We start from the raw sequence: 12,519 nt of genomic DNA on the forward strand, positions 1-12,519 counted from the left end.
CTGTCGATCATGTTTGCTGGGGAGCAGGGTCACTCGCTTAAGTAAAGCTAATCATAGTACCACCTGCTCCCATCAGGATGGTTGGTCCAGGGCTAAACTTATGATCTGAGGTAGACCAGTCCGTTATATCCCTTCCTGGTAAAGTGATGTTTTCTGAGCTTCTTTCCTTCTGGGCTATATACTTTAGGGATATAAAACCTTGAGACAGGCAACTTCAGAGTCCTTCACTAAGTGTAGAAGCCTGAGGGAAGAAGGCTTTCAGGCTTAAAGAATCAAAGATGTGTAAAGGGAAGGAGCAGAGGAGGCAAAGAGTGAGCCAATGGCTTCTAAATCAGTGCAGGCACAGAGATCTTTGGCTCTGCTCTGGTTCGTGTGTCCAGATCCCCAGTATCCTTCCAATAAGTCTCCCCTTTTCTTCAAGCCAGCTGGAGTTGGGCTCCTCTCACTTGTGCTTCAGGCTTGATTCTAGATGCTTCCCAAATGTGACGCAGCTCCCTGACCCAAAGAGAGGCACCCATTCATATGACCACCATGAGATGAAATCCTTCATTCTTTATAGAGACTAGGGCTTTGCAGAGCAACAAACACAGTTCACCAGCATCCCTGGCCCCACCCAGGTGCCCTCACATGAATGTGTGTGTGGAGTGGGCCTGATTGAGTCCTGTAGCCCAGCATTTACACTGCGGGAGCCAGGCCGATCCTGTTGTTTCCTCGATCGAAAACCGAGAAATACAGCCTCAGGAAGACCTCACCCAGGACCCAGGTCTCCGACTCGTTCACACGCGGTGGGCGCACGAGAAAGTTGCTGAAGCAGTAGCCCGACAAACTCTGGGGAAACAAAAATACATACTAGTCAGCCTGAGCCCTTACCTGCCTCCCTCATCAATATCCAGAGTTGGCAAATTTCCTGGTTTTACTTCCTCCCTTTGATAAGAATCAAGTGACTCTCTCAGCAGTGGTGGAATGAGGGGCTATTCCAACAACTAGAAGAGCCAAGACATGTGGTTGCCATTAGGGAGGAAAAGGGGCAGACAAGCAGGGATTATAAGATGCAAATATATAGGGGATGGATAAACAACAAAGTCATACTGTATAATACAGGGAACCATGTTCAACATCCCATGATAAATAGTAATGGAAAATAATATGAAAAAATATATACATATATACACATATATAATTGAGTCTCTTTGCTTTATGGCAGGAATAAATAGATCATTGTAAATCAATTATAATTAAATAAAATTTTTAAAAAGAGAACAAGAATGGCCCTTAATTCCTTGCTGTTCCTTGCTCCGTCTTTTCTCTGCAGAAAATGCTGTTTCTTCTTCTTCCCCACAACCCTTTTCCTTAAAACTGTGCTCAAGCCCTCTACAAAGCCTTCCTTGACCCACTCTCACTCTCCCTGGTCACTCCAGGCTGGGTTGGTGATTTTCCCTGGTGCCCCTAAGTCTGTAGCCCTCATCACCCCTAACCTGCCCCCAGAACCCCTTTGCCCAGCCCCCAGGGGTGCCATTTGCATGGAATCCAGTTTAGATTTGCATTGACCAAGAAGTGTTCCTCAGGTCTCCATGAGTCTAGGGTTTTAGAATTAATGAAATTCCCTGTCTTCCTCAAAAGCTTCTTTGAGCCCATTAGCCTGCTCTGAACTCCCATAGAGAACTGACATTAAACCTCAACCGTGTGCAAGAGTTGTGCAGTCTCTGTGCACCCTTTACTCATATGAGCACCCACCTGCGGAGTCAGGTAGCCCAACTCACAGATGGGGCACTGGGGCTTAGCAAGGGGAAGTTGCAGCCAAGAGCTAGGGAACCATGTAGTTTATGATCCCAACCTGGACACTTCCAAGAAGGGAACGAAGACTGTTAATCACTAGAGTGGGAGATAACACTGGGTCTGTCCCCAGCCAACCCTCCTTGTCACTTGGCTATTTCACAGATTGCTAGAGCTGACTTTCCATGTTCGTGCATCTGAGGGCTCTGGTTAAACTAAAGCTGTTTAAGGCAAAGGCCCTTAGTGTTCCCCTCTCCTTGTGACTCCCACCGTGCCGGCATAGGGTATTGACTCCACACTTCTTTCGGGAAGATGACTCTCCCAGACTGTCATTTACTCTCAAGTGGTTGGTTTTGTGGGAGGCACTGGCCCAGCCGCATGGGCTCAGCCACATCTGCAATGATGTGGCTGAGCCTGCAGAGGGCGCCCTCCTCCCAGCAGCAGCTTAAGGGTTCCTGCAAGTCCCAGATTTGAGAACCAGCCCCCAGGGTTATCCCCTCACTTGGGTGTAAGCTTCGGCGGGTACTGGATAGTCTATCCCATTGATAGTGAAGACAACAGGAGGCAGTGTCCCGACGGATTGGCAGGAAACTACGTGCTGTAACAGAAAGAGGGAGAGAGGTTGGCTCTGCTGATCTTTGTGTGGAGAGCCTGAGAGAGACCCCGTGGAGTGACACTTCACCTCACGACCGATGGGCCTGGCATGGATGAATTTCTGGATTTTGCTGACCGGTCCTCTTGGGCCACGCAGAAAGGCAGTCCCCGTATCCAAGAGAGCCTGGCAGCCACGTTTACAAGCAACCACTGTCCCGTTCATGGAGATGCTGAGAGAAAATGGGATAAAACAGGCACCAGCATCACTCTGGAATCTCCCCCACGACTGCCCCCTGAACATGACTGTGTGACCGTCTCCTGAACAGCCTTTCAGCCCTTGCCCTGACTCTGTTTTCCTTTGCTCTGGTCATTTCATCCTCTTTGACTTCCCTTCAGTTATTGAATGAACCAGCTCTTTCATCTCAGGGCCTTGGCATGTGCTGATCACCCTTCCTAGAAGACCACCTATCTCCTTCATCTAGATGATTTCTTCTCATCTTTTAGTTTCCAAATGTCACTTTGTCAATGAAGTCTCCCCCTAACCCAGATCAGGCTCCTGTCTTGCTCAGTCTCTGTAGACTCTTCCCCATGTCTAGCAGGTGCCGAGGTGGTAATTCACTGTGTGTAAGTCATTTCGGGTGCATCTGCCTCACTAGATGGGAGGGCAAGTTGTGTCCTCAATGCCTCCCCCAAGTCCCCAGCACACAAGGGATGCAAGTGTATGCTTGTGAATGAATGAATGAATCCATGAAAAAAAATGAATGAGGAACATCCAGATACCTTTATCTGGTGTCTGACCAATAATAAGCGTGAATATGGAGATTCCCTGAGGCAACAGGTGCTCAGAGAGTTAGTGGGAGGGAGACCCAGGCTGCCCTGGGAAAGGTTGTCTTCCTGCACCCTGCCCCTTCATCTGGCTCAGACACTGAGGCCCTCAGCCAAGCAATGCCTGAGCTAGCCCAGAGGGCCACTGAAACACAGGAAAACTTTTATCTGAGGGTATCACACAGATTCCCATCAATTATTGTCCCTTGTTTTCAGGCCACTCCTGAATCCCAGCTTCCTGATTCCTTCTGTCACAGCCCCTGCCCCACTGTGTGCCTTGGAAGAAAAGCAGGTAGTTATGGCTAGGAAGGCATCTCTCTGTTTGATTAGCTTTCAAATCTCAAGATTGCAGCCAACCTCTCTCCACTGCTGGGTAGCTTCTCCTTAAGAAGATCAATTTTACCAGTTTATTAAGGGCTTGCCCTGCTTTTAAACTGGCAGTACTGTGTACTGAGAACTTCCTCAGTCCCAGGTAGCCCTGGTCATTTGGTCATCTTATCACAACCATGTTCAGGCTGGTGAAATTCTCCCTGATCCTCTTTTCACTACACTTTAGGGTCCTCAGACATGTTCCAGACCTCACAGTGTGGTGGGTGCAGCCCTCCCCCAGCTGCACAGGCCTCTCTGGACCCCATTCTCCTGATCAGAGCCCTGATCAGGAGGCCTGGGGTGATCATCAATCCATGGGAGGTGTGTGTATCTGTGTGCTTGTATGTCTGCATGTGTCTATTTGTGTCTTGGGTGTGTGTGTGTCTATGTCTGCATATCACTGTTTCTCTATGTGTCTGTGTTTGTATTGGTATTTGTGTGCCTTTGTGTGTTTATAAGTCTGATGCTATGTGTGTTTCTATGTGCGTCTTTTGGGGTGGAGTCTGTGTCTGTGTATGTGACTGTGTAGCTGGGGTGCATTTGTGTGTGTCTGCATGAGTCCACGTGCACATGTGGGAGCCTCACTTGGGGTGGCTCTCAGAAGGAGAGGCTTACCTGTCCACATTTATATGCCAGTTGCCCACTTGGGACACTGGTACCCAGTTGAGTTCTCCCTTATAGTAGTCACGGTTCACCCCTCCAAACATCACCACGCTGCCATTCTCCTTCTGACTGTGGAGAGAAGGAAGAGAGGGTCTTGCTAGAAGAGAGTAACATCACACGCTATCTGAGGGTTGTGCTTATCCACCCATCAGAGGCACTACTACACAATCCATTTTAGAGACGCAGAAATCGAGGCTCAGAGGCATTGAGTAGTGGACCTGGGTTGGTCACAGCTAATGAGTGTCACAGAAGTCCAAAGGTAGGCAGCCAGGCTGTGCTTTGACCACAACTTTCTGAGGAGGACTTGGTCCTGTATGGCAACATAAGTGCTGAGAAATACCCTCAGAGGATACTGTGCTGGAGGAGTCTGGCTTCCTCCTTGTCTAGCCTGTCATTTTTCAAAAACATCCCAGGCTTAAGGACAATGAGGGTGAGGGTTCAGTCTCATCCAGGGATGGCTTCACGAGCCTGTGACCTGTGCTGTTCATGGGGCTCTCCCTGTCTTGAAATCCAAATACTTTTTAAACAAAGGGTCCCACATTTTTACTTTGCACTGGCTCCCACAGACTGTGTAGCTGGTCCTGGGCTCCTGGGGAAGTGTTAGTATGGAAGGAAACATTCATGCCACCCCTCTCCTTTTTTCCATATCAAATGTGTTTGTATGTGTCTGTCAGTCACACAGTCGTGGCTGACTCTGCAACCCCATGGACAATAGCCCACCAGGCTCCTCTGTCCTTGGAATTCTCCAGTCAAAAATCCTGGAGTAGATAGCCATTCCCTTCTCCAGGGGAGCTTCCTGATCTGGGGATCAAACCTGAGTCCCCTGCATTGCAGGCACATTCTTTAATATCTGAGTCACCAGGGAAGCCCTTCCATATCTAATCCATCAGCAAATCCTATTGCTTTTTCCTCCAACCTGTTTCCTGACACCTTCCATTGTTCTCCCTCTTCCCCCACCCACTGGACCAAGTCCCTGCCCATGAGCCCGTGATCATGGTTTTGATCAATAAAATTTTATTTACAAATACCAGTGGTGGGGCCAGGTAAGGCCCTGGGGCCATAGTTACCTGGGCTAGACTATCTCTCAGGAAACTTCCGGATCATATGGTCTATAATTTTTAATGCAACTGAAACCATCTTACCGCTGAATTAGAGAGGTCTGACCCACCTCAGACTTACCTGCTCAAGTAGAAGGCAAAGACAGGCTCAGAAAAGACTCCTTGTTTCATCAGGTTGTCGAAGATCGGGGAGGCCCCTGTGACAGTGGGTCGGGGGTAACCTAGTCCCAGGATGCCATCAAAGGGTACATCTTCAAACCCAAACTCCTTCAGGCTTAGGCCAAATGGCTGGGCCACACTAACAAGGTTCCCGATCTGTAGAGAGGAGAGTGTTCCCACATAAAGGATTGGGAAGTGGGGCTGGGACTGGGCTGGGGTGTAGATGTCATTAGCACTGCAGAGAAGAACTGAGGCTTGCCTATACTCTGGACTGATCTCAGTTGGTTAGACCAAGCTGGGACAGGAATTCGTGTTCCATTTTTGCGGGGCTGTGGGTTTTAACAACACCTGCTCCTCCTGCTCCATCTGAGTGAGTCAAATTGGCCATCATGCCTTCTGTACAGGTGGGGCAACCAAGAGTCAGGACAGGACCCAGTGGTGCCCCCTGAGGACAAAATGAGTAGAGAGCGGGATAGCCTGCTCTTTGGCATCACTATGATGTGATGACACAAATGAACTGAATTCAAGGCAATGCTTGTGAATTCTATGTCTGCCCAGAGAGACAGAAGCCCCGTTATTTAATGTCACTTGCAAGGACCTCCAGAAAATTCTGCCTGGGAAACATGCATTTGGGGATGTGTTTGTGTGTGCATGTGTTTGTTTGGGAAATACAGAGGAAAAGAGAGAGAAAGAGACAGGGTGGGGTGGATGCAGAAATATTCAAGCACTTTGGGGAAGTCAGGCCATTGTTTTTATTACACTGTCAAAATTCCCCTAGAGTGAGAACCTATTTATCAGTCCCCTCCCATGTGTTTGGCCCCCTGCTTTCCTTGTCTGGATACCTGAAGCTCTATGCTGCCACCAGGGACCCTGAATCAGTTTTATCCTCTTCCCAAATTCCCACACCTGCTTGAGTCCTGATTGGCTAGCCCAGCTCCACCACTTACTAGATGTGTGACCCTGGCAAGGCCCTTGCTCTCTGCACCTCAGTTCCTTCACCTGTGTCATGAAGCTAATCATAGTACCTGCTGCGTGTGATTGCTGCAGGGTCGCATGAGTTATTACCATGAAGGTGCCAGCATAGCCTGAGAATATAAATGTGGTGTTTTCTCCTCCCTCTCCCTGCTCCTAGTGAAACGAATCTTGAGCTGCTCACGGGCAAAGGAGCTGTAAGGTCCCTGCCCCGAGCCACTGTCTGGATTAGCTATTCTGGGAGTTTGTGTGTCAGCTGAGGTGCTATCTACCCAGGGACAGGGTCCTGAGGGGCAGACATCCAGTCACTAGGGGACTGCCAGCTGGTCTGGCATCTGTTTTGTAAGCAGTGGTTGCTCCCAGGGCAGCCCCAACTTAGCTTCTGTTTCCACATTACCCGAACGGTGTCATAGACAAGATATCCCTTTATCGACACAGAGCTGTAGTTGGTATTGAAGATCTTGTTGGTGGCCTTGAAGGTGGAGGAGTTACAAGGGACGAAGCTGTTATGTTTATCTGCAGACACAAGAGATGAGTGTCCCCCAGGTGCCAAGGATGGAGAAGGGAGTTGGAGGGGAAATACAAGATGGGCGAGGTGAGGAGGGGAGCAGGTACTCACAGCAGCTGGGACTCTGGCAGTATATGGAGGGCACCCACAAGCCAGATGAGCCAGTGTCAAAGAGGACCTGGAACTCCTGGGGGGGTGTTCCAATGTTGATGTTGCCGATGTAGGAAAACTACAGAGGCCAAGGTGGGGAGATTAGGGCAGACTTGGCTGCACTGGCCACCCTTGATTCGCAGACTGCTGCCACCCTTGAGGTGTCCCGTGTCTCCTGAAATCACTCTCCAACCACGCCACACAGCCTCTGCTCAGATGACTGCCTGATTTGATTCCTTTTCTTTCTGTTAGGGCTGCATGGCATGCTAGATCTTACTGTCTTGACTAAGGATGGAACCCGCCACTCCTTCAATAGAAGCACAGATTCTTAACCACTGGACCCAGAGGGAAGTCGTGGCCGCTTCATTTGAGAAGCACTCCAGTCTCCTCTTCCAGACTGAGCCCCTTCTCTTACAGATGGCCCTCCTCGATCACCCCAGGCCACTTCTTCTAAACTCAGACCATGACCTCTCAACAACAGGCAGGTGGCCAATTTATTTGACAGCTATTTACTCCCTGCCTGTCTCTCGGGATGGCCTGTGCATTCATGAAGAAGATATCAGACTTTTTTTCAAATCAAGCAACACTATAGTGTTAGATTCATATGGGCTCACATGCCATAGGGGCTCATTAACTTTTTCACTGGTATCCATGCATCTGTGGATGCTGACATACGTCTGCCGGGATTTCACAACTGATTTGCAGTTGCCTTTATCTTTTGATCGGCATGGTTTACCCTTCATCTGTAACTGAGTGGCTCACTTAGCTCAGAAAGAACAATCTCCCTCAAACTAATGATACACCTTTGGCACAGAAATGGATGTTTGTCTGCCCCCTAGTCATTGCTGGGCCCAATCACCACAGACCAAGAGTTGAAGATGAGACTGCCTTCTCCTCTGGGAATGGGTCCCTGTTCCCCCGTATTTCTGCCTCCTGCAGGAGCCCCAGCCCCAACCACCCCGCTGGCATCTCCACTTGAACCCCAGTGCAAAGCCAGAGCACCAGGGGGCGCTGTGGAGCACCATCCTTCCAACACACTCACATCCTTATGGTTCCTCAGAGGATGATAAATTATGTTTCGGTCATTAGTGGCATTCTGGGACAGGCTGTAAGGGTGTTCCTCAGAGAAATTTGTCAGCAAACTTCTTTCCCTTAGAGTTTCTCGCATGGTCTTCATTTTCATAATAGGGATTCTTTCACCAGCCATGAGGAAAAGAAAACAAAGAAGGGGCCGCCATCAGCTGTCTGTGTTATAGAGACTGTCATACCTGACGTTGGAATGGCACTGTGTATCTTCCAAGCATTTTTATGAGTGTCACCTTATTATGAGGATGCCATGCAATGACCATGGCAAAGACCTAGGTCTGAACATAGGTTCTGTTGCGTAATCTTGGGTAAGGCATATGACCATTGAAAACTCAATTTCCCCGTTGGTAAAAAGGTGCAATAAAAAAATCCCCACCAAAACCACCCCCCCACATAGAATGGCTTGGATATTAAGCGAGATGATGGATGTAGTGCACCTTATATACAGGAAGTCTCAGCAATGGCAGCCATTACCGTTGCCGTGGTCATCCCACTGTACCCTTCTCAAGGAAGCTCGGGGAGGGAGGTGGAAGGGATTCATCATCCTCTTTAAACAGGGGACGAATTTGAAATGAAGGGAGTTGGAGACTTGGCTGAGGTCACACTGCTTGTTAGAGCTAAAAGAGCACAGAAATAGTACTACTGATCTTTCTTCTGGGCTCAAGCAGAAGAGAGGAGGCCAGGAGATGGGGAATAAATTAAGGAGGTTAAGAGAAGCCAAGAAGAATGTTTTTAAAAAGGAAAAAAATCTAAGAGAGTTCTGCATGCACAGAGACATCCAAAGAGATAGATAAAATAGAGAGATAGAGTTGAAGACACAGACACATTCACACAGAAATGAAGAGAGACCAGAGAGGAGACCTAGAACCACATACAGCAGAAATGCTGTTTCTTCAGACCACACATACATTTGCACAGGTTGTGCACTGAACAACTTCAAGGAATGCAGTTTTACACAGGACATGATGTGGCTGGACCCCAAGAGCTGTGCGATCCTACAGGTTCGCCTGGAGAGCCTAGGGGCTCACAGAGTCTGTGGCAAGGTACTTATCAACAAGTGAGAGTTGACTTTAGACTGTCAGGGAGTGATTACATTCCCTTCTAACCCTGACAGGCGGAAGAATAAGAGGATGAGAATAAAAAAAACAAAAGAAAAAGGACAATGTCACTTATAGTCCCCACACTTACATGACCATGCACTCTGAGAGAGCTACCAGCCCGAGGAGTCCAAGCCACTTCATGCTTCTGTCCTCGACTGAAGTGCTCAGGACAGATTGAGTTCTGAGCATGCACTGGCAGTGAAGATTACCTAGCTATATATGCTCTAACCTGCTCTAATGTTCTCCTTTAAGCCACCTTGAGTCTGATGAGAAATATGAACCTCTAGATAAAATCTTTGCCTCCATTGGTGTCTGTGAGGAGTGGACTTGGAAAACTCTCATAATAAAGAAAATTCCACTGTAATCTCTTCCTTCGTTCTTGGGTGAAAAACTGAACTGCACAATCTAAGAGTGGGGAGACTTGTTCCAACTTGTTGGTAAAACACTGCTAATAGTGATAAAGGTAAATGTTAAGGGCCATGTTAGACATTTGTGATCTCATGGGGTCTTCCTGGCCACTTCATGAGATGTGCATTGCTGTCCTCAGTTGGAGAGGAGACTGCTAGGAGGAAAAGAGGTCAAATGGCAGAGTCGGACATGACTGAAATGACTTGCACAACACAACACAGTGTGGTGACATATGAGTGGCTTTAGGTAGTGGGACAGATGACACAGATCAGAGACACTATTGACACCAAACCGCATCGAAGTTCTATCAGTTCAGTTCAGTCACTCAGTCATGTCCGACTCTTTGCGACCCCATGAATCGCAGCACGCCAGGCCTCCCTGTCCATCACCAACTCCCAACTCCCGGAGTTCTCTTAAACCCATGTCCATCGAGTCAGTGATGCCATCCAGCCATCTCATCCTCTGTCGTCCCCTTCTCCTCCTGCCCCCAATCCCTCCCAGCATCAGACTCTTTTTCAATGAGTCAACTCTTCACATGAAGTGGCCAAAGTATTGGAGTTACAGCTTTAGCATCAGTCCTTCCAATGAACACCCAGGACTGATCTCCTTTAGGATGGACTGGTTGGATCTCCTTGCAGTCCAAGGGACTCTCAAGAGTCTTCTCCAACACCACAGTTCAAAAGCATCAATTCTTCAGTGCTCAGCTTTCTTCACAGTCCAACTCTCACATCCGTACATGACCACAGGAAAAACCATAGCCTTGACTAGACAGACCTTTGTTGGCAAAGTAATATCTCTGCTTTTCAATATGTTATCTAGGTTGATCATAACTTTCCTTCCAAGAAGTAAGTGTGTTTTAATTTCATGGCTGCAATCACCATCTGCAGTGATTTTGGAGCCCAGAAAAATAACGTCTGACACTGTTTCCACTGTTTCCCCATCTATTTCCCACGAAGTGATGGGACCAGATGCCGTGATGTTAGTTTTCTGAATGTTGAGCTTTAAGCCAACTGTTAACTCTCCTCTTTCACTTTCATCAAGAGGCTTTTGAGTTCCTCTTCACTTTCTGCCATAAGGGTGCTGTCATCTGCATATCTGAGGTTATTGATATTTCTTCTGGCAATCTTGATTCCAGCTTGTGCTTCTTCCAGCCCAGCGTTTCTCATGATGTACGCTGCATAGAAGTTAAATGAGCAGAGTGACAATATACAGCCTTGACGTACTCCTTTTCCTATTTGGAACCAGTCTGTTGTTCCATGTCCACTTCTAACCATTGCTTCCTGACCTGCATACAGGTTTCTCAAGAATACCAGGTGGTCTGGTATTCCCATCTCTTCCAGAATTTTCCACAGTTTATTGTGGTCCACACAGTCAAAGGCTTTGGCATAGTCAATAAAGCACAAATAGATGTTTTTCTGGAACTCTTTTCCTTTTTTGATGATCCAGCAGATGTTGGAAGTTCTATAGCAGTATTACAAAAGAGCAGTTTCAATACTGGAAGAAATGTGATGCTCTTTGTGTCTGACTCTTTGCGCTCCCATGGACCGTAGCCTGCCAGACTCCTCCGTCCATGGGATTCTCCAGGCAAGAACACTGGAGTGGGTTGCCATTATCTACTCCAGAGGACCTTCCCAACCCAGGCATCAAACCCATGGCTCCTGCAGTGGCAGGAGTTCTTTGCCACTAGCGCCACTTGGGAAGCTGTGATGCTATTAGGGAAATGAAAATTAAGGCAGTATTCTTCAGGCTTCAGAAGTAGGAGAGCAAGCCTCTGATCAAGTTCTGACCTTTCCTGGACTCGGCCTGGATTACATGCCTGCTGCAAGCACACCAACTGTTATCAGTGATGTCAACTAGCACCTTAGATAAGAAGAGGGAGTGAGTCTTGGAATTTCCTGAGCCCCTTGAGGTCTGGCTAGCCTCCAGGGTCTGGAGAATCTTGTAATTCACAAGGTGAAAGAAAAAAGCTTTGTAAAAAATTAAAGCCAAACTAGAGCTGCACTTTTACAGGGAAATTGATGATGATTTCAGCTTGCAGCCTGGGATTATAAGTGGAGGGCCCCAAAACTGCAATCTGTAGTCCCAGTCGTGATGTCCAAGGACCACCTAGGACTCTTTCCCAATTGGGATTCCAGATTGCCTTCTTCTGGAACTTTTCAGGGCTCTTCAGTTCTGGACAGGTTGTCTCCCAAGTTGGTGATGTACAAGCTGTTACTTCTCTCTATTGTTTCTATTTCTTTTCTTTAAGGACTGTATATTGAAATTAAGTTAAATAATTATTTTTAGAAATTGAAATTCTTTGTAAGGAGTTGTTTATTGTGTTATCAGATTCTTTGAACCTAAAATGAAATAAAACTGTCAACAAAACATCATTTGCCCCTATGAGCCAATTCATGAAAAATGTCACTCTTTAATCAAGCTTTTATCTGGATGGGAAGATTTGCCTTACTTCTTATTAGCTACTGAATGGGGCATATCCTGGATTGTGTGAGAACTGGGACTCTAAAAGCTGGCCAAAACTTTAGAAGTCACTGAGCTTTTGTAGGTCATTCCAATTGAGAAAGGATGAGAATAAGCAGTGCTGGTCCCATAAGGTTCATGAAGCCAAATTAAGATTCATTGAAGAGAGATCAAAACTGGAGAAAGAATTAAGCATTTTGCAAGAACTATTGTCTGTGTTACAATGTCAAAATCATATCTTAGCTGGCCAAGTCTCCACTTTCCAATCTGTAGCTGAAATAGCCATAGTAAAGTTTGCACAAGCTGAATATGTAAAGTGACTCTCTAAGGTAAAGTTCACCTGTCAATAGCTAAAGCAGAGGTACACTGTGACCATAATAATCCCTCCAAAATT

General features: G+C 47.3%; 1 protein-coding gene across 1 annotated transcript; it reads right to left on the reverse strand.

Moving 5' to 3' along the window:
* Positions 1–675: 675 nt before the first annotated feature.
* LOC138082894 (pregnancy-associated glycoprotein 2-like) lies at positions 676–9,398 on the reverse strand. The gene is made up of 9 exons (XM_068976358.1): positions 9,346–9,398; positions 8,114–8,264; positions 7,033–7,150; positions 6,811–6,929; positions 5,404–5,597; positions 4,177–4,293; positions 2,456–2,597; positions 2,276–2,371; positions 676–828 (listed from the first exon to the last, which is right to left on the reverse strand). Exons 1-9 carry the CDS (start codon positions 9,396–9,398, stop codon positions 676–678), a joined length of 1,143 nt encoding a protein of 380 aa, XP_068832459.1.
* Positions 9,399–12,519: the final 3,121 nt, after the last annotated feature.

Source organism: Capricornis sumatraensis, chromosome 8 (assembly GCF_032405125.1).
Source record: "Capricornis sumatraensis isolate serow.1 chromosome 8, serow.2, whole genome shotgun sequence".
NCBI classification, from domain to species: domain Eukaryota; kingdom Metazoa; phylum Chordata; class Mammalia; order Artiodactyla; family Bovidae; genus Capricornis; species Capricornis sumatraensis.

What these genes read in the sequence shown, in the direction of transcription:
- LOC138082894 (XM_068976358.1), bottom strand. Translation starts at nt 9,398, where the DNA reads ATGAAGTGGCTTGGACTCCTCGGGCTGGTAGCTCTCTCAGAGTGCATG. An exon ending in TGGCATATAAATGTGGACAG is followed by an intron (nt 2,598 to 4,176) that starts GTAAGCCTCTCC and finishes ATTTTCTCTCAG; the next exon opens with CATCTCCATGAACGGGACAG. An exon ending in CCAGGCCCATCGGTCGTGAG is followed by an intron (nt 2,372 to 2,455) that starts GTGAAGTGTCAC and finishes TTTCTGTTACAG; the next exon opens with CACGTAGTTTCCTGCCAATC.